The 27313-nt window shown below is 46.1% G+C and overlaps 1 protein-coding gene across 1 annotated transcript in view; it reads left to right on the top strand.

Moving 5' to 3' along the window:
* Positions 1-24558, top strand: part of PKDCC (protein kinase domain containing, cytoplasmic) — a 34206-nt gene extending 9648 nt beyond the window's left edge. The window contains exons 2-7 of the mRNA XM_061348296.1: positions 2722-2844; positions 5395-5666; positions 9303-9382; positions 10050-10157; positions 20975-21148; positions 23295-24558. Of these exons, the coding sequence (XP_061204280.1) occupies positions 2722-2844; positions 5395-5666; positions 9303-9382; positions 10050-10157; positions 20975-21148; positions 23295-23386 (849 nt within the window). The 3' untranslated portion in view covers positions 23387-24558. The remainder of the gene's footprint in view (positions 1-2721; positions 2845-5394; positions 5667-9302; positions 9383-10049; positions 10158-20974; positions 21149-23294) is intronic.
* Positions 24559-27313: the final 2755 nt, after the last annotated feature.

Genomic DNA, 27313 nt, shown 5'->3' with positions numbered 1-27313 from the left:
TCACCGTCTGGGAATACAAACCATTTTGACCTTAAAATGGATTGGACAAAAAACAAAAGGGGGGGGGGGGGGGAGGGAAAGAAGTATTTTGGGTAGAACCTCTATACTTGTTTCTGTGTCTTAATAAGCCACTTCTTAAACGAAAGGCTGAAGAATTACTGCCTCGGAGTATTATGTGTCTATATATATTCTGTATTGGGAAACATCTGCATGCTGGGTGGTGGTTCATCAGGAGGGGGTGAATGTAACCATTTTAGATGCTTAACTGGCTGTTGGGACTTGCCTAGTTTGTAATCATGGTAATTGCACATACAAATATGGCCATGTAATTACACGTGCATTTTTGCATTTAGCTTCAGGAGTTCGTTTGGAAAAGTATAAACGCGGCCCAATAAATCCTTTATATCTCAGACTTCTGTGCTTTTATAGCTCTGTATAATTATGTAATAACGTTGCATCTGGAGAGGTTTCACTTAAGCAAAAGCAATAAGGAGCTCAGGTTAGATGATGTGTTCTTGAGTCAGCCCTACGATAACTCACTCAGCGCTGTGAGATCACTGGCGTTCAGCAGTGCTCCTGCAAGAACCCTTTCTGCTGCGAAGAAAGAGCGATTTCATACAAAACCAAAACTGGATCAGGTCATTTAAGCTTCCACAAGGACTGAACTGATCAAATGGGTGCTAATATAGTAAAATATGCACCAAAGACTCAGTTACTCGGGCAGTGAAGACTTTTGCCGAGGTACAAATTGGACACTAGAATGAATTATTTAGAAGGAAAGCTCCAGCTCTCTGAGAACAAGCCTAAAGCATTATTATTATTGGCATTGACCGATTGAGATAAAATAGACACAGATAGATATGCAATTCATTTCTGCTTATGTGTTCATATGTATAATTGTTTGTCTTATGTTTTTCTGTCCGTGGAATGGTTTCCGTAAACGTTGGGAATGCCTAATGAAGACTGATGCCTTTGTTGCACCCAGTGTTACTGTAAACCAACAGTTAGGGCGATACTGTCATTTCCCAGTTTGGGTTGCTTGCTAGTTCCCCTTATGGCATTTTTCCTGAGGGATAGCATTACTGAGGTAAGACAAGAGCTGAACTCCGCGGGTGATGCAGAAAAGGATGTTAGATTTTGATGCTCTAAAGGGGTGGCTTTCAATCTGCTGACCTTCAGCCTGCCTTCTTCATCTGCCCTCACACAGGGAGATGCCTAGGAGGAGCTGCAGAATCCAGCCTGTCTCTGAGGAAAGACAAATGTTGTATTAAACAGTTTCCTTTAGTCCCGTGGTGTTGTTAGCTCAGAAGGCCCAGACAGAGTCGTCATGATGTGATCCTCTTGGGTAGTTCACAGCACACCAAGATTTTAACTCCTGCCAATAAACAGCATAAAAATGGTGTCACAGATGATAAGGATCAAACTCAGGTCCGGTCTGAATGGCTCTAGTTTAAGAGGTAATTGCTGTTGCAGTCTTTGTCTTGGTTGGGGCAGTAAAGAGAAAAGTCCCTTTTCCTATTTCCAGTGTTCTTATAGGCACCTATCACAAATTCTGTGTTGTGCATCGATGCCAAAATCTTTTCAGCATGTTTTAAAAGAAGATCTTCTAGCTCTTGTTTCTGTGCGGGTTAACATCCGTGGTAAGCAGCTGCTTGGAAATACAGTGCTGCTTTTACACCAAAAAGGAAAATTGTTTACTTCTGGGATGGTTTTTGGCACCCTTTTCACCTTTCCATGTAGACAGCGGCAGGCAGAGCTAGCAGCATGGTTCCTAATAAATCCCTGGATTTGCTGAGTTTAGCCTGGTCTTTGCTCTTCTGCCTGGCAGGGTCGCAGGCAGTAAGAATGTGCTTGGTAATTGAATCTGCTCGCCGTGGTTGTGCTCAGCCTCAACCCGCTCTTGCAGCGATGGCACTCACTACTCTGGCTCTCTGAATCAGGGCTCAGTCCCTGTTCTGGTCTGCATGAGCACGGCTTCTTCTGCTTCGTGTCCAAGCCCCTCAGCCTGGAGGAGCCCCCCCCCCATCACCTTCCCCAAGCTTTTTAGAGCTAAGAGGTTTAAAAAGTCACATAACTCGGGGCACAGCAGCAGAGGAATAGCAGCAGGGCATTTGTTAATGCCGCCTTTTCATGCAGGCTCCTTTGCTGCATGGTTTATTTGACTGCGGGCAGAGATTACGCTTAATTTTACTTCATGTGCATGCTGTTCTGGCTGGAAAGTTGCAGTCAGATCCTTACCGGGCTCATTTAACTGCCTCTCTGCCAGGGCTTGGCAGGGAGCATGTAAAGGCCTGTCCCCAGCCTGGTCAGACCTAGTCACACTCCATGTAAAGCGAGACATAACTTCTCCACAGGCTTGAAATGCTCTTCTTGTGCAAGTCCAAATTAATCATTCAAATGTCCTTGGAAAGCAAGCACAGGAAGGAGCTGGAGCATAGCTGAAATTGCCATTTCAATGCTTTTAGACTGAAGAAGCTACTGGCAGATAATAGTTTGGGGTATTTGCCCATCTTTAATGATGCTGCACGCAGAAGTCCATCAGATGTAGTGAGAAGCAATTTCTGGCTGGGAAAGGGAAAGTTTTGGTATTTCAGTTGTTTTTCAAGCTATGGTGTCATTGAAATACACACTGCTTACTTTGCACTTCATCCATGAAGAAACGTAAAAGCATGGCAAGATATGTTACGCTGATAGTGAATGGTTGTGATTTGTTTTTTTCAGCTCTATGGCTATTGCTACCAGGACAGCAATGACATCCCAGACACACTGACGACCATCACTGAGCTGGGCTCGCCATTAGAGATGATCCAGCTTTTGCAGACATCCTGGGAAGACAGATTTCGAGTGAGTAACAACTGTTTTAAAAGGACTTTTAGGAGAGCCATGAACACAGAATAACTTGGAGCATGAAGCAGGGGTTGTGCGCTGTGCAGTGCAGCTCACGTTATTAAGTGTTTGCTTTGCATATGATCACATATTGGGTTAGAAACGGTGTTTAACACTCCCTTTCTGCAGTGTTTGAGATACTGTTATTTTGTTTGTCGATGTTGTCTTAATTATAGCCGGTTTTATGCTTTTCATGTGGTACCTTCAAACATTTCTTACTTGTTAAAGCTCAGGGCACAGGATTTTTGGCATTGAGCACTGTGCTCTGCAACTGGGATTGGAACAATAGAAGGATGTTACGTTTCCCCCCCGATCCTTATCATAGGCTGGTTGTATAATTGTTTTCTACTGTTTCCTGCTCTGTTCATCTTTTACTGGGGACGGGTGAAATAAGCGGACACAGATCTCAAACCCAGGTTGTCTGCCGTGTTGGAGCATGAAGATCACACCTAATTTGTCCAAAATGAAGCCAGACTGCAGCAGTGCTTTGATCAAGACAGCGCTGCCTTGCTCAGTGTATATGGGGATGTGTTGTCAGCTGAAGGTTAATTCCCTAAGATGCTGCAAGGCAGCAGCAGCCTTTATCTAAACCACTTTGGATTACATGGCTACATCTGTACCAGAGAATTGAAAGTGTGCTTGACTGATCTCAGAGAGGAACTGGCAATGTGCAGCCCGTTCTGTACTATTGAGTTCTTGCACCCTTTGAATGCCCACTGGAAACAGCCCCTGGATGGTGTCTGGGGATGGTGCAGAGCAGCCTTGGTCCTGGTGCTAGCAAGTGTGCGTGCGGGGTTAAGTTTCTCTGCCCAGGAATGTTCCATCCATCTAATACAGATGGAGCAAGTGTGTTCCCTGTGCTAAGCTTCACCTCCTTTTCCCCAAAAGAAGTGTGGTCTTCATTAAGCAGTAGAGGTACTTTTCACAGCTCCCAAAATACAGTGCCTGCCTTTGGCTTGTCCAGGGAATGCACACAGTGGACTGTGGCAGTGATTACGTGTGAAGTAAATGACCAAAAGAAATGTTAAATTGTGGATTGTAAGCAGGGAAGTTTCCTTTTAGCGTGGATATTTTGGGGTGAGCAATTGCAGAGGGAGATGAAGGAGAATTAGATGAAGGTGCTGAGCTGATTCACAGAGGTGGAGTTAAAATGAACCGTTCCTGTGACTGCTGTAATGAAGTCTTAGATAATGGCATGCTCGTTAGCTTGCCTAGGATGCCACTAGCGCATAGAAGAAGTAAAAGCCTGTCTTCTTGATAACGTGAGACATGTTTGTGGTTCAGCACTGAAAATGGTTGCATAAATACTTGACCTTCCTCCTCCAAATATAAATTCCCTTGTGCTGAAGGCCTTGGCAGTGAGCTTGCTCCCCATATCAGGAGCTCTGTGATACAGAGCAAGGCCTTCATCTATGTGCTTAAAGCTTGCTGTAGAGGAGCATTGGCTGCCCCAGCCTGGCAGCAGGTACACAGGGCAGCAGACTGCACACAGGTTGTCTCTGAGCGGTAACTTCAGCTTCTTATGAAGGATGTGTTTTGGTGCTGCCCTTAGTATGCCATTTATGCCCTGAGGTTGAATTTGGATTTGACTAACTCAGTGCCAGTGGCTTTGACAGTGTTTTTGAACGGAAAACAAATATTATATATGAACAATAAAAAGCTTGCTAGACTGAAAAAGACCTGTTGTTAATTTAGCACATAGAATAAAAATTCCAGTATTTAACTATGTTCATATTAATGCTGCGTTTGCAGCATTAGCAGACTAAATGAATGCATGAATTGAAACCAGCACTTTGGAAAGAGGGCTGAGCTCGATGGTCATCCCCTTGGCTGTAAGAGTTACTCACGTTTCTAACCTGCATTTAAAAAGTGCAGCATCAGCGCAGAGCTCCCACCCCTGCCTCAAAGAGGTGCATGAGGGCCCACCAAGGGGGATGGACACAGGCTCTTACCCCACTGAGGAGTTCCAGGGGAGCTGTGGAGCTCCTCTTCTGGGGATCTGCTTTCTCCTTCCATGGGAAAAGGCAAACCAGAGGGAACCAGTGGGAAAAAGGATAGGAGCCAAAGCAGTCAAAAGGCAGGATCAGCACAGAGGCAATACAGACACCCGCTGGAGCTCCAGACATGGGTGCAGGGCAAGTCCAGCCAAAACTTCCAGACCTGGCATTTGTAAAGGAGCAGAATGAGGCTGTGCGGTTAAGGCTTGTGTGTAATGTGTTATTAAAAGTTAATGCTTTTATTTCTGTTAAAAGCAAGAATAGCAACAATGAGCCCTGCTTCAAGGATAGTGTGGGAAAGCACTGCTAAAGAAGCTTGTTTTCCTTTCAGGTCTCTAAGGGTTTTACAATCAACTGTGTTAATCCTGTGAAAAATACCTTAGTTGCAACATTCGGTTTGGAGGATAAGTTATAATGCCTATGATAAGTCATGTACTCAGCTTAAGTGCTTTCATTTATACACTTTGCATGGAGAAGATAACATAAGGTACCCACATCTTTTGCATTTCAGATCTGTCTCAGCTTAGTTCGGCTGCTGCATTATTTGGCTCACTCTCCGCTTGGCTCTGTGACGTTACTGGATTTTCGGCCCCGGCAGTTTGTGATCGTGGATGGGGAGCTGAAGGTCACCGATCTGGACGATGCCAGCATCGAGGAGAGCTCTTGCGCCAGTAACAGCGACTGCTTCATGGAATTCCCTGCAAGAAACTTCACCCTGCCCTGTTCAGTTGAGGGGCGGTGTCAGAATATGAATGAAAAGAGGAATCTCTACAACGCCTACAGGTACGTGATCAGATAAGGCAGAGAATTAGGAGCAAGCCAAAAGTCCCCAGCATCTTTTCCAGTTACTCACACCAGTGAGCACATACTGTGTCAGAACCGTGACCCAGGAGTAAGTGAAGCCATGAATAATGGTTTCATTTGTGAAAATACGTTGCATTTATAACTTTGGGAATGTTTTGCATACTTGGGGTGTGATTCACCGCTCGGTCTAAATTTGCTTTGGTTGAAACCCATTGAGTTCTTCCCATGAGTAGAGATTTTCACAGGAGTGATACAGAGGTGCTTGTGGAGATGGGGGCCCGCCAGCTCTGTGCTGGGATGATTGGGGCATTTCTTAGGTGTGAGTTAAGAAGGATCATCCCATGGTTTCTACCACCAGCTGAGTAAAGGGCTGGCTTCAGAGGCAGAGCTAGAGCTCAACTCTCATCCTGTGCTGCAGCTTAACCCGCATGCCAGACCCTGCCATGGTTTGGTGATAACAGGCCCTGATGTCAGTCACTGATGATCTGGGGTATAATCCCAAACCTTTCAAAGCAACGGGAGCTCAGTTTCACCCCACTCCCCTGCTCTCTGCATGGGCAGGCACTGGGGGACTCACTCCTGGTGCTGCTGTAAGTGATGGGATGCACGGGTGATGGGTCACAGTGGACCGTGCTGAAGAAGGTGTTCAGTTGACACATCCACCTTCCAAATTTGGCTTTAAAGGTTTCTGTGGGTTTCCCATGGAGTCCTTCTGGGTGATGGCTTTGTGCTTGTGGTCTCAGCTTTCCCCCACTGGCCATCGCTCCGCTTGGAGGGCTGTGTGGGATGCTGGGGGAGCAGTGTTTCCTGTTTCAGGGGAGCCGAGAGCTGATGCTCAGTGCCATGCTCCTCGTGCTGGGGCAGGCTCCTGCCTCGTCTGATCCAGATAGGAGGATGAAGGATCTCAAAGCAATGCTATAATGGTGTGCTCATTTCTTAGACTTCCCTTTCAAGTATCACGCCATTCACTGCCTGCCAGACCACAGCGAGGAGAGGCTGCTCCAAAGAAGAGTCTTCTGCTTTGGTCCCAGGGCACTCACCAGCATGTGTGATGCATTAGGTGACCACACTGAAATGGGCCACACCACATGACAGCCATCTGCAGTTTGCAGTGCACATTTTAGTGTGTCCTGCAGAATTTTCCATTTCCATTTGCTTGGCTTAAAGACCTGGCTTAGCTTCCTAGCTCTTGGTTAAGACCAGTAAAATACACCAAATAAGAAACCTTTAATAGGCACCCATCCATCCTGGTCTGAAGTGGGGATGCATCCGCGATGCGGTGGGCTTGCGGCAGGTTGCTGGTCTTGCTGGATGTCTCTAGTTGGATGCACTCTGGTGTTGCAGAGCTGGAGACTGCCCTCAGTAAAGGGTTGCTAGTGGTGTTAGGTAGAAATCAAAAGCAGCAGTATGTCAAACAGTGCATAAACCGCTTGTGATTTTAGAATATAGCATGCCCTAACCTTGACAGCATAATGAAAGCTATCTAGCTGGGTTCTTTATGAGGTAAATAATTAAAGGAGGGAAACTGTTCAGTAAGAAAACTCTTATTATGCAAGAACTGGCTCTTCTTGACTTTTGAATGGTTACCCTCTGTCACAAATGTGTCTCCATGGGTTTTCCTGCAGATGTTTGGAGGAACAGTTTTCAAAGCACTGGACAGCTTCAAAAGTAAGGGTAATTAATGTTTTGAACTGTTAGCTAATGGTTGAGGTGAATTCTCCAGCATTGACGATTCTAATTCTAATTCAGTCAGTTAATTCACAGAAAGAAAAAAAGAAAGGAGGGAAAAAGGCTGTAGGGTCTGGGAAGCTGTGTTATACAGACCACAAAAGATGCCACTGGCCCTGGAATCAATGGCTAACAAATGTTCCTGCAGCTAAGTTGTGCAGGAGCCAGTGTCTGTATGTGCCAGAATTTCGTACGTGGGTGTTTGCACCCCACTTGCAGCACTGTGTGCAGTGCTGATGTTCCCTACATAAAGACATGCAGCCGCTGGAGCAAGCCTGGAGGAGGCCACGAGGATGCTCTGGGGCTGCAGCACCTCCCCTGTGGAGACAGGCTGAGAACATTGGGGCTGTTCAGCCTGGAGAAGAGAAGCTGCGTGGAGACCTCAGAGCAGCTTCCGGTGTCTGAAGGGGCTACAAGGATGCTGGAGAGGGGCTCTTCATCAAGGACTGTAGCAGTAGGACAAGGGATGATGGGTTCAGACTGAAACAGGGCAAGTTCAGGTTAGATCTAAGGCAGAAGCTCTTCCCTGTGAGGGTGCTGAGGCGCTGGCACAGGGTGCCCAGAGAAGTTGTGGCTGCCCCATCCCTGGCAGTGTTCAAGGCCAGGTTGGACACAGGGGCTTGGAGGAAGCTGCTCCAGTGGAAGGGGTCCCTGCCCGTGGCAGGGGGCTGGAACTGGATGAGCTTTAAGGTCCCTTTCAGCCCAAACCAGTCTGGGATTCTGCGATTCTATGTTATGTTGCTCTTTAGATTTCTAGATGTATTTATATTGGCTGTTTCATACTCACTGTTAAGAAAACCTATCTAGGGATTAATCTCATATGGGAAAGTTGTCAATACTATTTTTGTAAGGGATGAAAAAAGGAGTTGCAATCTCAAGGAAATATTCACTGTCTAAATAAAACATGTCAGCTCAGTAATACCCGTGTCTGTGAGCAATTTTTGCTATCAGTAACTTAATTTTTAATGTGTGCTTATGGAAGATGTCTTCTAGTCTCCCTCCTGAGCATCAGTCCCTGGAGGTTTCTGTTTGACAGTGTGGCCTCTGTATATGAAAACCCATTTACTTTACTTTGCAGGTTAGAAGTAAAGCAGGGCAACTTCCCAATTGTGTTCCCATTCTGCTCATTACCAAATATTAATGCCTAATAGTTGTGTGTATATATATATATATAGTCAGATCCCAAACTGTCCATCTCCATCTTAGGTTTCTATGACACTGCATTTGCAATCAGTAAGTATTATTGGCAGAGTAATAGAAATTTAAAGGAAAAGTGTGAAAATGAAGTGCACTTGAAGTGATGGTGAAGGCATGCTGTTTGTTCTTTTGCAATTAAAAACGCTAAAATGGCAAATGTGCACCCATGAATGAATATCTACATGAATGCATTTTGAATTAAGTTAAATGATGAGGAAAAGAGAAGACGTTCTGAATTGCAGTGGCATTAAAACAATAGCAGAAGGTTTTCTCCTGGTGATTCATGTGTAAGTCTAAGGAAACTATAGACAGGAAACTAACAGCCAGTTGTTTGAAATGAGCAGAAAATGGATCTGAAAAACCCCCACAAGGCCTTTGGGCTTGAGAGCATCCTTTTAGTTTGTTAAAGTACAGACGGCTTTACAAATAGTCACAGTCCAATGGGCTTCACGGCAATCTTCTCTGTTAATGGCACAGTTGCATGTAGTTATAAGGCAGCATGGTCTAGGTCTGCCAGGCAGCTGGGTGAATGCTCTCAGCTATATATTTATTTGAGTATAGGATATGATCACATTCCTTGAACAGGCTTGTAAGCAATAGGAATTGTATCCCTGACATTGTTCAGTAGTTACCAGATGTTTATAATCTCTCGTTTTGACTTTCTCAATATGAGTTACTTTTCCATTGCAGGTTCTTTTTCACGTATCTTCTTCCACACAGCGCTCCATCCTCACTGAAACCATTACTGGATAAGATAGTCAATGCAACAGGTAATCACACTAAACACGGTCATGAGGAGCATTTCCTTTTCCTTTTGCAATGGGAAAGATGCTGCTTTTATTTTCACTGCAATAGAACCAGATTGGTTTTCTACCCAGGAGACTATTTCCCTCATACAGAAAAGACAAGAATGGCCCCGTATACCAGAGAAATCCCGTTGGAGGCTTTATCTCGGCTTTACAGAGGTATTTGCTTCCTCCTGGCACCTCAGCACTGGGGTGAACAGCATCAGAATGCAGTTCCTTGTGGGATCTAAAGGAACCCCTGTCTCTGCTAAGTGGAATTTCAGTGACAAAAGCAGGTTACTTCCCCATTGCCAATGGTGCCAGTGGTGCTTTTATATCTGAGAAGTCAGAGGCAGGTGATGTTACCATAGATCTTTACTAAGGTAGTGCCTACAGGACGAGAGTAGTTGTATGTCCTGTAAATCTGATTTGAGGGTTTTCAGTGCATTGTTTTATACCTTCTGCAGTGTGCCTGGCTCATGCCACGTTTGAAACCCTATTTGAGGTAAGTCAGGGTCCACATCACAATGCTGCCAAAGAGCGGGGCACTGCTGGGCTCCGATTCTGATTAGGGCTTTATTTGAATGCAGCCTTGTTTTGTCCTGTGTGGGGTCTTCTTGGTCTAACTCATTTGTTTTCTGTGCTTTTAAAGGAGAACTTCACTGGGGCATAGATGAGACGGCTGCTCAGCTAGAGAGAGTCTTGGAGCTGTACAAGAGTGGAGAGTACCTGCAGAACACGACCCGCACACCGAAAGCTGGTAAAGTGGTCTTTCTCAGAACTTAAAATCAGAGACTGTCTGTATTTTGAGGTTTGAAAGGGCAAATGTGCAGAAAATGGGGCTTGGTGGCCCTGGAAATCATGAACATGGTGATCTGCTGCCTGGTTTTTGCTTCGTGGGTGACTTCTGAAGCTAATAAATGTTGTAGCTGGACATCCATAGGTGTGAGCAGGCTGTAATGGGGATAAGGAAGTCTAATGGAGCATATATTGGCATCAGTGTGGCAGCAGGGCCAGGGCACTGGGCACTGGTGAGGCTGCACCTCGAATCCTGTGTTCAGCTCTGGGCCCCTCACTACAAGAGAGACATTGAGGGGCTGGAGTGAGGCCAGAGAAGGGCAATGGAGCTGGTGCAGGGCCTGGAGCACAGGGGTGATGGGGAACGGCTGAGGGACCTGGGGGGTTCAGTGTGGAGAAGAGAAGGCTCAGGGGGGACCTGGTGGCTGCCTACAACTGCCTGACAGGAGGATGGAGCCAGGAGGGGCTGGGCTCTGCTCCCAAGGAACCAGGGATGGGACAAGAGGAACCGGCCTCAAGCTGCCCCAGGGCAGGTTTAGATGGAGCTGAGGAACAATTCCTGCCCCAGAGGGTGCTCAGGCATTGGAACAGGCTGCCGGCACCGTCCCTGTGAGTGTTCAGAAAACATACAGATGTGGCACTTGGGGACGTGGGTCAGTGGTGGCCTTGACAGTGCTGGGGAGCGGTTGGACTGGATGAGCTTAAAGGGCTTCTCCAACCTGGCTGATTCCATGATTGCCTCCACAATCAGGTTTGTGGAAAACACTTTTTGTCATGTCCCTGTACTTCTCTGCTGTTGTGTATCAGAACCTGCCCAAACATGTGTTGGGGGGAATCAAACCAAGATGCCATAACCCTCCATGGGTTTCCTGGGACTGACAGGAATTTCTTGTAATGTAAGCATCTGTACATTGGAAAACTGGCATTTGTGCTTGCTAGCAATAGAATGAAAAAGAGAAACAAAAATTGGATGAAAACAAAGCTGCAGAACAGTATCTTTGCCATAAGGTCTCCCCAGCACCACAGGTATATAGAATGCTCTTCAAACTGCTGTGATGCGAAGGGATGCATATTCTTCCCGGAAGGATAGCTTGGGGAATTATACACATCAAAGACAATCGTGGATGATGGAAATGACTTTTAAGTCTAACAATTGAAAGCTGGTTTGCAAATCATTTTTGTGTACGCACAATATTCATGTCAAACTGTCAACGTAATTGACTGCGAGTTGATAGGAAAATTATGGCTCTGCTGGAAAAGCTCCGTAAGGAGGGAAAGATGGGCTCTAAATGAAGATGAATGTTGGCACAGGCGGTTTGAAAAGTTCACTGAAGCATTTGCTCTGCGAAAGAGACACAGCAGCCAAATTCATTCCTGTCGTAGCACTGCTAACCTCAAAGGGGCCATGACACCAGGGATGAATTTGACCCACTTATCAGAATAATTCCATATTTATTTTGTTGTAAAATTGGCAGGAAAATTGTTGCAGGTGTTCATTTAACGTTCTAATTTTCAGCTTTTCATCACAATCTGCGCTGAGTGATGCCTGTCAACGCAGCAGAATGATTTTCAGCAGTACGATCAATAGTACAAACACGTCCTTTGTTGAGGAAGTGCCAGGAGGGCTGAAGCTTTTCTGTGGTGCTGGTTGATTCCAGATTGAGCTGCCCTATCAGGACAAGATGAAGTTTTGAGAGGCTTGTCATGTTTATAAGGAATCTCAGGGAGAGAAGCTTAGGACAGTGGTAGGAAATGTAACAGTGCAGGTTTCTGTTAATACCGAGCAGGGCTCCGTGTGTATTTGGCCACTGTAATAATTACACATTTTGATGTTAGTTTAATTCTGTAGAGCCCTGGCTAATACAGCACAGAACCTGCTACCTGTGTTCATGGTTAGTAACACCCTTCTGTGCAAGGAGCCCTTTTTATTTGCAGGACACTGCTCATGGTTTTAGGCACTCCACAGCATGAGCAGAGATGTTGAGAGTCCGTAGGTGTTTTGTGTAACGTATTTGGCCAGTCTGCATTAAAGACCATGAGTGTGGTACCAAATTTCTTGATAGGAAAATGTTCTCAACTAATAGCAAGCCTGAGGAATCAGATAACTTAGTGGAAATTACGCTTAGATTGAGATGTGTTTTCAGACTTAGCTGCCATGCCTGTAAGATATGCAGGCCTGTTTCTCGTTTGTTCTAAGGCGACTTTAACCAAACAGAAAAGGGGTTGTAATTTATTTCTATTTTAAGGCTCCCTTTCCGTGCCAGAAAAGTATGAAGAAGTCATTTTGTGAGGGTGAAAATGTGCCTACCTACCTGTTCGTATCCCTTTTATTCCAAACATATTCCTTCCTAAACTGGTATTTGACTGGTAATACCACACCAGGATTAGTTTTTAATGTTCTCAGTCCAGAGATGATGGGGTTATAAACTATTAATTATAAATTATCCAGAGATTCTTGAATAAGAAGTTCTCCTGTGGTACAATGAAGTTGCAGGAGTGGGGGGGGGGGATGGGACACAGTGCTGCTGGAAGGGACTGGTGCACAAGTGGTTTTAAAATTGTAAGATTTTTAGGTTTTTTTAAACCTTTTCTTCCTTGTTCTACATCAAAATGAAAGTTCAAGGAGACTTTTCCAACCCTAGGGTGCTAGGCTAAGGTAAAACCAGAGAGGATGGTTTGGTTTTTAAGCCACACCGGAGTTAATCAGAGCTTTGCATTCGTATGGGGGTGTGCCAAGATCAGGCTGGCATAAGGTCAACTTGATTGTGCTCCAGATAATGGAAACCTCCCAAAGTGTCTGGCTCCCAGGATTTCTCAGTCTCCCAAACAGTAGAAATGACAAGAATTAACAGTGCCAGTCAGTCTCCTCCGGCATGTAAAGGGTTTTGACAAAATAAAGCCTTTCTGGTGTATAACCTCTTTTGAAATCCTAAAAGCGGAACTGAAGGAGAATTCAGATCCAAGAACTGCAAGATTTTGTTTTGGTTTAGATTTTTGGGGGGAAAAAAAACCCCACTGAAGGTTCGTGTAATGGTGCTTCAGAGCTTGGCTTAGGTCTGAATCTGTCGTTTCGGATAGAGCATTGTGAATTTGTGCTAGGAAAGAAGAGCTCACGATCTTGGGCATGCGATCTAAGGCCGTAATGAAAACATTAACTGAGGATACAAGTCTGTTATCTGTGTGAACCAATGTTTTTGAAAGGGAGCCCTCGTCCTATGAGCACCACGAAGTGAGAAAGGTGATACTGATAATCGTTAAGGAAGTGACATGAAGAATGTTCTTGTCAACCCTAGTGTTCCCGTAAATAAAGTTTAACAAGATGACATAGTCATATTACAAAAGGTCTTGGATATTAAGCTTTCACTGTGCTTCAGTTGTAAAAGATTTTATAGTGCTGTAAATTATGTTATGCTCTGGACTTTGCTTTAGTATCTTAGAAACAGAGTAGAGGCACGGGAGACATTCGATAGCTATGTATGTGTTCTGTAATCATAAATCATACTACTGTTAACGTTGAGCTAGGAACATTACAGTGTTTAAAACAACACCATGAACAAATACTTTTATATTCCGTTGACTGTTGGTCTGTCTTGCTGGAATCCAGAAGAATGTGGATTAAACCCATGTATTTCTTGTGACATATGTTATCTTAAAAAGATTAAATCATTCCATTAAGTCTTGAGATTAAGAAGACTATAAAAGAAATCTGTTCATCTGTAAAGTCCTGCCCCAGTATCAACATTTTTATTACTTCTATTAAGTGACACTGATTTGTACCAACTGGGTGTCTGGCCCCTGAGCTAAGCCCCAGCCTTTCAGTTACCTCCGAATTTACTCAGAAATGCGTGAAATCAGCTAACACCAGTAAATCGGATAGCTTTGTTATTCATTAAAGCTAATAGATGACCCATTATTAGGCCTGAGGGCGTGCAAGCCCAGAGAAAGGCGTCGTTAGCTGCTGCTGTTAGTTGAGAGTTTGTTCTCGATGCTAAAATAGCTGGAAGGTTGGACATAAAGCAAAGACACGCTGTGTTTTCCTTTGTCTTCAAACAATTTGGCAGGATTAGGCTGTACGTAAATATTTACAGTACAACAGTGTGTTGAAGAAAATATTCTGCAGGGTCACTATAGCAACCTGCTTAGGAAATCCTAAATCATAGAATCATTTAGGTTGGAAAAGACTTCCAAGATCATCAAGTCCAACCGTTCCCCCTGGAATCTTCTGAATCTGAAGCACTGGAGACGTATGGAGCTGGTTTTCTTCCCTCTGGTGCTTTCCTTTCCAAGTATTCCATCTTCTAAAGGCAAGGAGCCCAAGCAGCTTTGTGAGTATGATCACATTTACAGAGGGAAAAGGCACCCTGTGGGCCCCGTGGCTCACTCCAGGCTACCGCATAGCAATCCACCCAAGACTGATTGAAATGGGGATGGGGAGTGGTGGTGTTTGTGCTCATGTGTATGTGTGGGGTTGCTGCAGTATTGTTTGAGGCAGCTTGTATAGCCTGCTGCAGGCCACAGTGTGAAGGCTGGAAGTATGCAGCTGAAGGCTCAGCTTGGAATATAGTGCAGTCCCATCCTTTCAAGCCCAGATTCCTGCTTTATCCAGCACTTGTGCATTTGGTGTTTCTTCCATAGAGACATCACGGCTGCTTTGTGGCCAGCGGAGGGGGAAAAAGGTTGCAAGCATGGGCAGAATGTCTCCCTCCATGCCCTGCCTTGTGCAGACGTTCATTTGCATCAGCAGGAGCACAGGACCTTTGCACCCGTGCAGCACTGGGAATATGGTGGGGTGTGCAGTGACCCATGGTTGTTGCTCACATGTATCCCTGCTGTAGTGCAAACCATTGCCCTGTTCGCTGAGCAGCCTGTTCTGCTGCTGCTAAGCTTCTCCAGGTCTCACTTTGGCAGCGTACAGCAAAATGCCTTCTGCTGATGGGTTAGGTCCTCAGCTCCTCTGGAGAGCACTGAAGAAGTCATGAGTGTCTCTTACAAATCATGTCTGTCAGCTTAAATACCCTGCGCAGGTGACTCTACACAGGCTCATCCATCATTGCAGTATCGTTGTTTTGATGAGTAAGCAGGCCAGATGCACCGTACAAACATCCGTGGCACTGATTTGAGCTGGGCGCCTTCAGGAGCTTGGTGCGGACTGCAGAGGTAGCTGGGGGTGCAGAGCAGCCCTGCAGCCCAGGGAGCAGACCCGGGATGCGGCAGGAAAACCGCTCCAGCTGTGTCATGTTAATGGGAGTAAAACGCAAGGGAACATGTCGTTCTTCCCCTTATTTATTTGTGTTTCGGTGACAGCCTGCATACCGATTTAAATATGGCTCTACTGTAAGCACAATAGAAGCATGTGAAAAGAGGCGAGCCTTCCTTTGCTTCCAGCCTGCATGCGGGAAACAGCCACAGGATGGGAATACTCACCAGAGGAGCAGGGCTATCTCCCAGTCTGACGGCAAACCCGCGTCCTGCCAGGCCTTGCCTGCCCTTCCAAACAGTTGGGATTCGTCAGAAATGATTGAAAGCAGAGACACGTGGGATAGGCCTAGCATGTCCTTGTCTCAGCCATCCCAAAAAATAGCTTTCCGTAGCACAACTGTGTGCTTTGAGGCTCGTTGTGTTTAAATGTGAGGTATTGGAGCACGAGGGAAATGTCAGCCTGAAAAAATGAAGCACGCTGAAACCAGAAGTGTATTATTGTCCTTTTAGGCTCCCATTCTGTTTTCCATAAGCATCCTGGGAATTGGTGGGGACTGTAAAGCAAAACGCTGCTCAATACCACTTCTTGCCGAGATTGGCAAGATCAGGCTCTTTCGACTTACTTGTAAGCAAAGCAATTAAAAGCAATTCCAGAGTCAGCTGCCAGTGTTCCCCTCGAGAGTGGAGGAAAGGAGGAGGGAGGAAAAGGAGCAATGTGATTTCTCTCTCAAGGATGAACGTTACCGCCCCTGTGTCGTTGACCCATGGTGTATTGGCAGGTGATAACTAGAAAAAAGAACTGGGCAAATCTCCAATGAGTAGCTGTAGTTGGTAGTAAAACTGCAATCTGGCTGCTGTGGCTGAAATAAACGGTCATTAGGCCTGATTAAAGTCAGATTTAGGGTGATCCAAGCAAGCTAAAAGGGGGAAACCACAGGCAGTTTCACATAGTTTATTATATACTTGTGGAGTTATTTATATGACTCAGTCTAGCACAGTGAAAATGAGTGTCTGTTGAGGGATTGTAGTCGGCTTTGGGACAATGCAGGTGATTTTCGGTGGAAGGTTTAGGCCAGGACAAAACAGTGTTTTAATTGCCCAAAGCAAAACTTGTAAAACATACTAGAAATCTGTGAAAAATACCCCAACCCCAAACTTTTGAGCATTGCCCAGATTCAGCACGATGTTTTAAAGCTTCGTGATGTTTACAGGGCAGGGAGACTGTTCCCTAGCAGGGTTTAGTTGTATAACCGTGAGCAGGGAATTGGCTCTTGTGTGTTATTCTGCAGTAAATCTGTTGTGGCATCAAGATCAGGCTTAACTGTATTGCTTTTATTTGCTCCATTGTGGCATCAAGATCAGGCTTAACTGTATTGCTTTTATTTGCTCCATTGTGGCATCAAGATCAGGCTTAACTGTATTGCTTTTATTTGCTCCAATCCTCACTAAAGCAGGAGATGGAGAAAAGGATTCTTTTTCTGTTGCGATGCCAGGAGGAGTGTCGGGCATTTCTCTGATCTGTTCCTTGCCATTACCTGGGTAGATTTTATGCACTCTGTGTCAGCTTACGTGTATGTACGCAAAAGTGTAAATTTACAGCTGCATTTATAGTATTAGGCAAGTATTTATTGGTTTTAAACACCATTAGTCTGGAAATCGAGCAGAACTTTGACCTTTTTATGATGTGATTTACTGCCGTGAGCCTTCAAATTCCATTGACTCCATTTAAGCAACGTTTCAGGCCTTGGCAGGACAAAAACCTGAGCTGGAGCTGCCTTTAAACCAGTGCAGTATCGCTTAATTGAACGAGTTACTGCACTGTAGTGACCAAGAGGATCATTTAGGGGCGTAAGGGAAGCCTGATTCTCGTGCAGGCTGGGGCTAATGTCATTGCCAGGGCACTTCTTGCTGGAGGAGCCCTCAGGTGTCCTTACAGTTCGTCTGCGAGGTGTGCATTTCTTCACAGCTCATACAAATAAGGGCTAAGAGGTCAGCTCCCAAATTTGTCGCTGTGTAAATAAGAGATTCCAGGGGCTCTGTTCCTTGCTCTGCTCAAGATAAAGGGAGTTGTGGAAAGAAATGCACTTTCCTCAGACCGGTGCTTGGTTGGTGTTGCAGTCAGTGTCTGCTCAGTTCTGACTGTTATTATAGAATCATAGAATGGGCTCAAGCTCATCCAGCTCCAACCCCTGCCATGGGCAGGGACTCCTTCCATTGGAGCAGCTTGCTCTAAGCCCCTGTGTCCAACCTGGCCTTGAGCACTGCCAGGGATGGGGTGGCCACAGCTTCTCTGGGCACCCTGTGCCAGTGCCTCGGCACCCTCACAGGGAAGAGCTTCTGCCTTAGATCTAACCTGAACTTGCCCTGTTTCAGTCTGAACCCATCACCCCTTGTCCTATGACTGCAGTTTCTGATGAAGAGTCCCTCTCCAGCATCCTTGTAGCACCCTTCAGACACTGGAAGCTGCTCTCAGGTCTCCACGCAGCTTCTCTTCTCCAGGCTGAACAGCCCCAATGTTCTCAGCCTGTCTCCATATTGGAGGTGCTGCAGCCCCTGAGCATCCTTGTGCCTCTCCTGATAGTTTAAGAGGAGATCCCGTGTTGGCTTCCAGGGGCAGCAGGAGTGTCTGGCAGGTTTGGGAGCATGAGTTAGGGTGCAGGGCCATTGTGTGTTCCATTCTTTGCTCCTTGCAGCCACCTTCCCATGTGGATGCTCCTAGGGGAAGGCACTCCCAGGCAGCTACCCCTGCTGGCTGCCATGCAAGCAGGGAGAGGGGCTGCCTTCCCTCCTCCCTGCATCCCACTCCTCTCCCTGCATGCAGCATAGATCCCCAAACTGCAGGCACACTGTGGTCTTTGCCTGCTCAGGAGTGCTGCCAGGAGCTGCCTGTGTAAATCTCTGCTCTCACTTAGGCTCCAGGGGCTTTGTTTTCACCTGTGTGGCACTTGCTGATCTCCCAGCCAGGGAAAATGTTCTTTGCATGTGGGTTGTGCTGCAGCGTGCCTGTTACACTGCCCTGTTCCCAGGAGTCATTGCAGATGGTGCAGATGGTGATGGTTTCTCTCATGTAGATACTGGCAGGGAGTGGGCAGGGACAGTCACAGGGCTCTGCTGTGTGTGAGACCACCCTAAGCACCAGCGTGGAGGTTTCCATCCTCCCTTGCACCAACAAGCCAGGAGCTTGTTATCACCACTGCAGTTATTCCTGATCCAACCCTGTCGATTAACGTGTCCCAAGCTGCCCAAATGATTTACCAGGCTCGGTTACCTTGAAAAAGTCAATGGAGAGGGAGAACTTTAACTCCTGCGTCTGACAGAGCCTTGTGTCCCATAAATCACTGCTGCTCTTTTTAGATCTGTTTACGTCAGTGAGAACCTAACCCCTGACAGCTGTACTGGAAGCGGTGCTGAGGAGCGTATTGAGAGGCATATCTACAGGTGTATTGAGAGGTGTATCTGTGAGCAGGACATTCTAAACGTTGAATAATGATTCAAAGTAAGGCTCTTCTAGATGTGGTTCTGCCTTGCATGGAGAAAAAGGCATGACATGAGGCTCCTCTGATGGTGTGCTGAGGGATGCTGCAGCTCCCTCCCAGCCCTGGCACAGAGCCTGGCGTGCTCCAAGGGTATTCTTGGAAAGGGCTAGGACGTGCTCCCTGCTCATGCAGAGAGCCAGGCAGATGCTTCATCTTCTGCTGGTGTTCAAGGGCCATCCTTCTGTGATCATTGTCTGTGGTGTGGGGTCTGGCACAGTAAAGTGTTAGGGGGAACGACGGCAGCCATGGGAAGTTGTGGGTAGTCCTGTTTTACATCCAGTCTGTGGCTTGTACACTGATACAAACACATGGTGCCACTATTAATGTATCAATATGAGTAATTTGTGCTCATTATTTTAGTGACGTTGGCTCAAGGTACAAATCAATACTCAGCAGTTACCATAGAGAGAGAAGAGAATATAATTCAGTTCCATTCGATTACTGCTACACGGTACAGATGATATGGAAATTGGAAAAAAGGGACTTTTATCTATCCAGCCAGTAACAGTTTGTTTTAGGCTCCAGCTTTTCTTCAGAATAATCATAAAATCAATGAGGTTGGCAAAGTCCTTTAAGCTCATCAAGTCCAACCATTCCTCAGCATTGCCAAAGCCACCACTAACCCATGGCACTGAGGGCCATACGGTGTGTGAACCCTTGCAGGGATGGTGACTCCAGCAGTGCCCTGGGAAGGGATGCACATACATTCATTGATGGAGAGATGACCATTAGTAATGGGGAACTGCGGGGTTTTTTTCCCTTCATGTGCATAAATCTGCCATTTCTGAATTAATGGAAACTCCCTTGCCTTTGATTTAAGTGGGGCATGAGCAGCTCTGATTTTGCTGCTTCGGAATGTTCCTCATGATATTTTTAATGAACTTAAAATAGAATGTATTTACTGCGTTTGTTTCCCACTGTTTCAGACTGTGTGGTGTGAATGAGCACTTCTGGAGGTGTACTTCTTTTCCCACTTGAAATACTGGCACTTTAGAGTAGAAGACACGCTTGCCTATGACACGGTGATGTTCGTACAATGTGCTGTATGAAATGCTAGCGGGCTGAATCTGCAGCATCAGGCAGAGAATGCCTCAACCGAAGCGACTTGAGAATAGGCTGTGAGTCAGGGCGGGCAGCTCTGGTTTCCATAATAGATACAATTAGAAAAAATAAAGAGTCTGAAGTTTTTTGAATAGGGTCGGGGGATGAAAGGGGAGAGACGAGAGGGAACCATCAATCTGTGCACCTGGGTGATAAACAGAAATGTTTATAAGCGATGAGCTGGATTTGCTGATGCATTCATTAGAGAAACCCCGTCAGCGGCTGGGAAAGTGAGAGGAGCTGCAAACAGAGAACAAGACGCAGCTCATAAAGGCAAGTGAGACTGAACGGCAGCCAAGGGAGAGGAGTAACGGGCAGGGCAGCGCGGAGGCGCGGGGCAAGGACCATGCTGACATGCTCCCACTGCTTGCTTTTCTCCCCCTTCTCTTTGGAGGCCCATCGAGCGACTGCCCCTTTGTGTGGATCTGAGCAAGCAAAAAACGTTTGCTTAATTAAAAGCCTGTCTTTTCTTCCATCTAAAGGAGCCTGAGGAAAATAGCGCGCTCTTCTGAAGGAGAGGGAGGGCTGGGAACGCCTGGTCAGGTCTCACCCCGACAATCCTGCTCACTGTGAAGAAGTAGGACAGTGAGTCGGTTCATTCAAGTGGATGCTGTTTATTCAATGGGACATTCTTCCTGTAAAACTCCTAATAAAACCAGAGCCTTGCCTACACAGTGGGGAAGGGGATAGGGTTTTGTGCACAGGCTGTTTATTTGCAGACACTTTCTGGAGGAAAAGGTGAGAAGAAGAAAGGAGGAAAGGAAAAGGAAAGTAAGGCGCAGAGCTGTAAACACATCTGGGAGTAAACCAGGGCTGGAAGTCCAGCCCGTCACCTTTTCCATCACATAGCCTGCTTCTAAGCTGTTATAATAAGCTTTGCCTTTTAAAAACAAGCAGTTTGGTGGAGCTCTCAAAACGATTGCTTTGCTCTGGTTATTTGCAGAGTACAGACGGGTGCCTGAAGCTGTTATTCCCGATGAGAACTACAGATGCTGGCCGTCGTACCATCATAAGGGCTGTCTCCTCTCTGTGTTCGACGTCAATGAAGCCATTGAGATCTGTGATAGCTACTCCCAGTGCAAAGCTTTTGTCCTTACCAACCAGACAACTTGGACAGGTAGGTCATGGATGCTGTGGAGCAGAAACAGCAGCTCAGTCACACAGCCTGGATGTTGTAAGTGTTTTAATACAGTCTGGGGGGAGTTCTGGGATAGAAGTGGGGTAGTTTCTCATGCTCCAGATGAGGCAGTTTTGGTTTTGATGGGGATTCTCCTTGCCTGCTCTCATGGGAGGAGGAACCTGTGGACAGACTCAGAGGCATTGGCACCAGAGAGGGCTACAACACATGAGCCACAGGTCTCCAAACCATGGGCTCTGAGGCTTTATTGTAAAACACAGCATCAGAAGCACCACCAAAAGCCTGTGGCCTGTTTGCGCAGTTAGACGTGCAGGACATGGACCAACACCTGGGTTTAAATTAACCTTTCCAATTCATGTGGCTGGTGCAGTTTGACAAAACACCAAACAGGTTCTCCTGTGCATCTAGCTGGGGCTTCCTGGCTGGTGTCAGAGATTCCCTGCCTCCGGTGGGAATGCCGTGCTTCTCGCAGTAGGGCTTTGGCTAAAGGACAGTGGGAAGGGAGGGTTTTAAGCCAGGTAGAAACAGAGCTTCCAGAGGAAAATGCCATTTGCTACCACAGCTCATTTTCTTGTCTAACAGAACACACTTGCTGAAAAGAGGAATGTTGCCTCCACAGCACAGGGCTGTTTCCCTGCTGTTTTCTGCTAGGGCCAGGTCAGCTCCCCTGCTCCTGGCTTTGGGAGGAAGGGTGGCTGATGCCTTGGGAAGGATGATTGAAGTCCTTGCTCTGCCGCAGACTGTAGTGTAGCAAGTTGTTTAGGCTTGGCTTTCTGTCTGTACATCTGCAATCACTGCATGTCTTAACCTTAATGTCAAACTCTGCCCTGTGTGCAGTTGGGTGCCTTAGTTGTGCTTAGCTAAGCAGCATAAATACACATCACAGGCAGGCTTATACATGTGCCTGGTAGGTCCCCAGCTCTGAAAGCACCACAAACAAGTAGAAACTTCAGACAGTTCGTACGTTTCAGAGTGGTTTAGTTTAGGTGCTGCTATGGCTTTCTGCATTAGTGTGTGATTCTGGGAGGTGTGACCAGAGACTTCCATGGAACCTAAAAAAGACTAACCTACCTGTGGCTAACCGGTGGCTACTAGACCATCATGTCAGACTGTCTGTAGCCAGACTACTGAAGTTAATTAATATACTGAAAAAATTATTATTATGGCACAGGGAAATCCGTAGGAAGTTTAGAGCAGCTCCTGCCTCAGGTTACAATATCAAGAGCAAATGAGACATGGCAGTCTTGGTCTTGCTTACCGTTCCCTTTACCGTGCTGCTCCTGATGCATGAGTGCTTGGGCCTCTGGAACGCAGCATGGGAATTTGCTCAGGTAAGGCATCCCATCTGATGCAAAAGCAGTGTGAAGCATCTGAAGAAAGCAGTGTTATGGGAGCCCTCTAGAGAGGGCGTTTGATTTTCCCGCAGTTAGAGAGAGGAAAGGCAGAGGTTGAACTGACCTGGAAAGTTATCTCTGATACAAGGTACAAGAACTGTGCTATGCTTCCCACACATACTGGAGGGCGAAACCTCACTGCATTCAGCCCCCACTGGCCGCTGGTGTGTATATGGGAGGTACCTTACACCATCCAGGCTGTTACTACTTGTTGGTGTTTGCGTTCCAGGAGCAGAAACCTTGTTCTAGCTGGTTTAAAACCCAGAGTTACAAAGCGATCAGTACTTGGAGCAAGTTGTGTTCAGCATGCGTTGCACTGACCAGTTTTGCAAGGATTCAAGTACGCAGAGGTGGTTCTGCTCCTGTACAATGAAATGGAATCCTTCCTAAAGCCTGAACTCAAGCCTGGTTTTGTCAGTGGGATAGTCTTTAAATAATGTTTTAAGATCGTGTGACATGTGTGTTAAAATCTTCATTTACTGTTAGCTGCGTGCAGCCATGTGTTGATCATAATAAATGTAGTGAAACCAGGGGAGATCTGGTGTCCTTTTAGATGAAAGCATTTCAGGTTTATACCATTGGAAGTTGAGGGACAGTTCAGTCTTGGGCTGCCTGAGGAATGCATAGGTTGAAGAAGAATGTGAAATTGCAGTATTTTAGGGTAGGCAGCATTTTGCTCATCCCTTCTAAATTACTTCTTTTCCTTTCTCCCCCTTTCCTACCGGGTGCAGGTCGGCAGCTTGTCTTCTTCAAGATGGCCTCAAACCATATCATGCCTGATCCTGACAAGATAACGTATGTGAAGGTGACAGACTACACCTAAAGTGGCTCCGTCTGCCCTGTGAGTGATAAGAGCTGTTTGTGTATAAATATAGGCAGCTGTTAGGTAGAAGGTGGCTGTGGCCAGAGGAATAATTGCACTATTACTCATTCTAATCTATAGAGTGCTAAAGAGAACTTTAAAGAAATAACCTGCATGACCAGGATGAATGTGCAATAGAACAACGTTTTGAAAATGTGATTTTTATTTTTATTTCTATTTTTTTTAAACAAAGCAGAATACAAAATATGATACACTGTTAGGGAATCGTTTGGGTTCTGAATCGGCTGGCAGCTCTGCCTTTTCTGACCAAGGGCAGTGTGACGTTTCTGACCTGTACGTGTGTGTACAGGGACCAGAGTTGTTCATTTCTATGGGAAGTCTGTATCCTCCACGCTGATGCTTACTTGGGCACATAAAATCACAATGGAGTAACTGAAACGTATCAGTTTATAAGCTGAACAGCAAAGGTTACTGAAGACAATCAGCATTTGTGTTAACAGCCATCAGATATGCAGTGCCTGCCTCTTGGTCAAAAGGAAGGAATTGGTTCTGTTTAGAGTTGCAAGACTGTAGCTAATTTTCATCTTTGCTTCCAATGTTATCATAAAGTTTCATTTCTGATTTAAAAGAGTCGTTTTGTGGGTCTAGCAAATCACATCAGCATATGAATAGTCCCACTGAAAAGGTAGGGGCTTACCCCAGTGCTTTACTGAATAGGGATAGCCCAAAGCATATGCTTACAATTAAGCCTGTGCTTAAGACTTTTGTTGAAGGGAGTTTGAGTTGTTCAGGAAGCCACATCTTGGGCAGAGCAGTCCAGCTGGTGGAACAGGACTGGCTGAATGACTACCTTGCAGTTACTCATACTTTTTTATCATCAAATCCTTGGTTTTCTAAGGCACCGCTTGCTAATTCTTAGAATGAAGGAAGGAAAATGACCTTAATAATGCCGAATGAATGCTAGCCTTAACTCTATATAAATGCGTTTTACAGGCATGGTGTGTCTAGAGAATTTGCTTTCAGTGAAAGCAATAAATGCTGAAGTGACCAATGTCATACTGTTTTGTAGATTGTACAGTCAGGAGGGGAAAAAAAAAGGTGCTTTTGTTTCTCAAAATGTTTATTTTTGTAAGAAAAAAATAAAAGATAAATACAATTTCTTTCATACTCGATTGCTTTCTTGTTTGTGTTGTTATGTCTAAGCCTTCACTGGATTTAGGTGTTTATTTACATGTTGTACATAAACATAATGCTGGAGGCATGCTAGAGAGGGGCTCTTCATCAAGGGGTGATGGGTTCAGACTGAAACAGGGCAAGTTCAGGTTAGATCTAAGGCAGAAGCTCTTCCCTGTGAGGGTGCTGAGGCGCTGGCACAGGGTGCCCAGAGAAGCTGTGGCTGCCCCATCCCTGGCAGTGCTCAAGTACAGGTTGGACACAGGGGCTTGGAGCAAGCTGCTCTAGTGTGAGGTGTCCCTGCCCGTGGCAGGTGTTGGAGCTGGATGAGCTTTAAGGTCCTTTCCAACCCAAACCAGGCTGAGATTCTATGATTGTATAAGCCTGGAGTCTTTTTTCCAGGAAGGGGCTGAGGTTGTTCCAGGGGCTCCCAGTGAAGGATGTGTTTCTGGGGTACCTGGTGCCTCTGTCTACTCATTTGCCTGTCACAAAGCTGCTGACTGTTGGAAGACAATGCTTGAGTAGCCTTTCCTGCTCTGTGGTTTGAGTCATGCTGGTAGCCATCTTTTAACATTTGGAAGAGGCGAGGATGAGAACAGAACAAGGAATTGCTCTTTGGGTTGAATGGTGTGTATTCTTTACCAAGGAGGGCCAGAGAATCACAGAATCCACCAGGTTGGAAAAGGCCTTTAAGACCATCAGGTCCCACCTTTACCCCAGCGCTGCCAAGTCCAAGGTGGGTGGCAGTGTGACCGTGCAGGAGAGATGGTCCAACAGTGACCCTGTCAGCAGTGGGTTTTGTCTCACTGTGGTTTCCCCCAGGTCACGACTACCCTGAGGACTTCTGCAGTTGAGTGGACTGACGTGCTGTAATGGCTGTAACTCCCAGCTTATCAACCCCGCAGCCGTCACAGCTCAGCTGATTGTGTCCCCGTGCACTTAGGAGCCCATCAGTCATGCTGCGGTAATAAACAAACACCACAGATTCTTTTCAGGCTGCTACATAAATCATGCCAACACATGCTGCCCAGGTCATTGCAGTGGTACCGGTTGTTGGCACTGAGGTGCTGGGATGTATTCTGAAAGGTTTTAACCTCCTGAGACTGCCTTCCCCTCCAGCGCTGTGCACCATTCCAAAAAATATTCAAGGTTTTAAGCCAGTGGGAATGGTGAAATTTTTTAATAGCATTCCTAGGTAAAAAAATATTAATATTTAAGAGGGAGAAAAAAGATATCTGGAGTAGGTTTAATTTTTTAATGTAGTAGTGAGGTAACTTTGGATAATTTCACTCCATCACTTTCCGCACATGCCTCTTAAGTCAGGAATTGTTTATCCCTGGAATTAAACAGACTTGCCAAACCAATTTACATCAGCTTTTGCAAACAGAGATCAGGTAAGCAAGAAGGAAACGCAGCTGGGAGCCAAGAAGCTGGATGCTAATTGATGCTAAATAATAACTAAAGGGTAATTGATGCTAAATAATCAACTTTATAGAGGCAGGTTTATAACTCTTGGAGAGTAAGGCTTTCCAGTTGAAGCACTGATTGAAATCTTAATGGGAGGCGTGATATTACAATAAGTGAATTCAATAGCTGTAGTAAGCGCTGCTAAAAGTCTGAATTTATGGGAGAAACTGTCCTTGGCAGCAGTGGGTCTCATTCAGGCAAGTGCCTGGCTGGCTCTTGTGGCATGGAAAGCCCTAAGAAGCCACAGAGGAGGAGGAAGCAAGGACAAAGTGAGCTGGCGGGGCTGGGCCAGTCATCCTGGGAGCTGCTCCCCCTTTGCTGTGGAAAAGGCATTTCTATCTGGGTTTCCCCCTAACGTTTTGACTGCTTTTTACATTTCCTCGCTTCCTTAAGCCACACGGTAGAAGCCTGAAAGAAGACACCCAGAGGGCTTTGAAGGACTGCTGTCTGCGTGTGTGCATGCACGCACGTGTGCGTATGTGTATGCGTATTTATGTGCGTGTCACGCCGAACAGGGAGAGCTCATTTCCTCTGTGAGAAACCGATCGGCCGTGCCCAAGATGAGGTGCTAAACAGGATGCTGAGTTCATCTGGAGAGGTGAGAGCTGTGTGCGGCAGTGGGTGCTGCAGCTCTGCGAGGGGCTGTGCTGAGAGCTCAGCCTGTAGCCCAGAGCTGCGCTGGGCTGCACCTCGGAGCACCCCCAGGAGCTGCCTGTCTCCGTGAGGGATTGGTGAAGGGGTGACACCAACCCCAGCACTGGGAGCTGGCTCCAGGCAATCACCTCTGGCCTGACACCCTCAGTGTTGTAGTGGAGGTGTGCCAAGAGCTTCGGTCTGTGCTTAGACCAAAGTTAAACTATGATGTTCTGTTTGTCAGTATCTTCTCCAAGCCTACTGTTTTCTCTCTGGTCCTTTTGCAAAGCCTTCTCCCCAATTTCAGTGTGTCTTTTTGAGTGGAATGCTGAGGTTCTTATGTATTCAGCTCCAGAACCAGCTGCAACAAACCGCATCTAAGAGAAATCTGTGCTGAAGTTGGTGATACCACCACAAGCATTCATCAACCAGAGAGAAAGCCTGGAAGCTTGTGGGCCCGGTTGCCAGCTGAGTTGTTCAGGTAAGTTAGCATAGAGAGTGAAGTGGGCTGATGGACACTGGTGAATAATCTGAGAGAGTTTCTTCCAGCATGAGATAAAGGGGTTTAGTGTAAGTACTATCCCTGACATGCTTTGCCCTGCCTCTTCTCCCTGCTTCACTGAGCCATTTTGCTTGGTACTTCTGCTGGCTGTG

The sequence above is a fragment of the Neopsephotus bourkii genome, unplaced genomic scaffold, assembly GCF_033783945.1.
Source record: "Neopsephotus bourkii isolate Nb327-2 ecotype Australia unplaced genomic scaffold, CSIRO-AGI_Nbou_v1 NB_354, whole genome shotgun sequence".
NCBI lineage: Eukaryota > Metazoa > Chordata > Aves > Psittaciformes > Psittacidae > Neopsephotus > Neopsephotus bourkii.
This window is presented reverse-complemented; position numbering and strand designations above follow the sequence as displayed.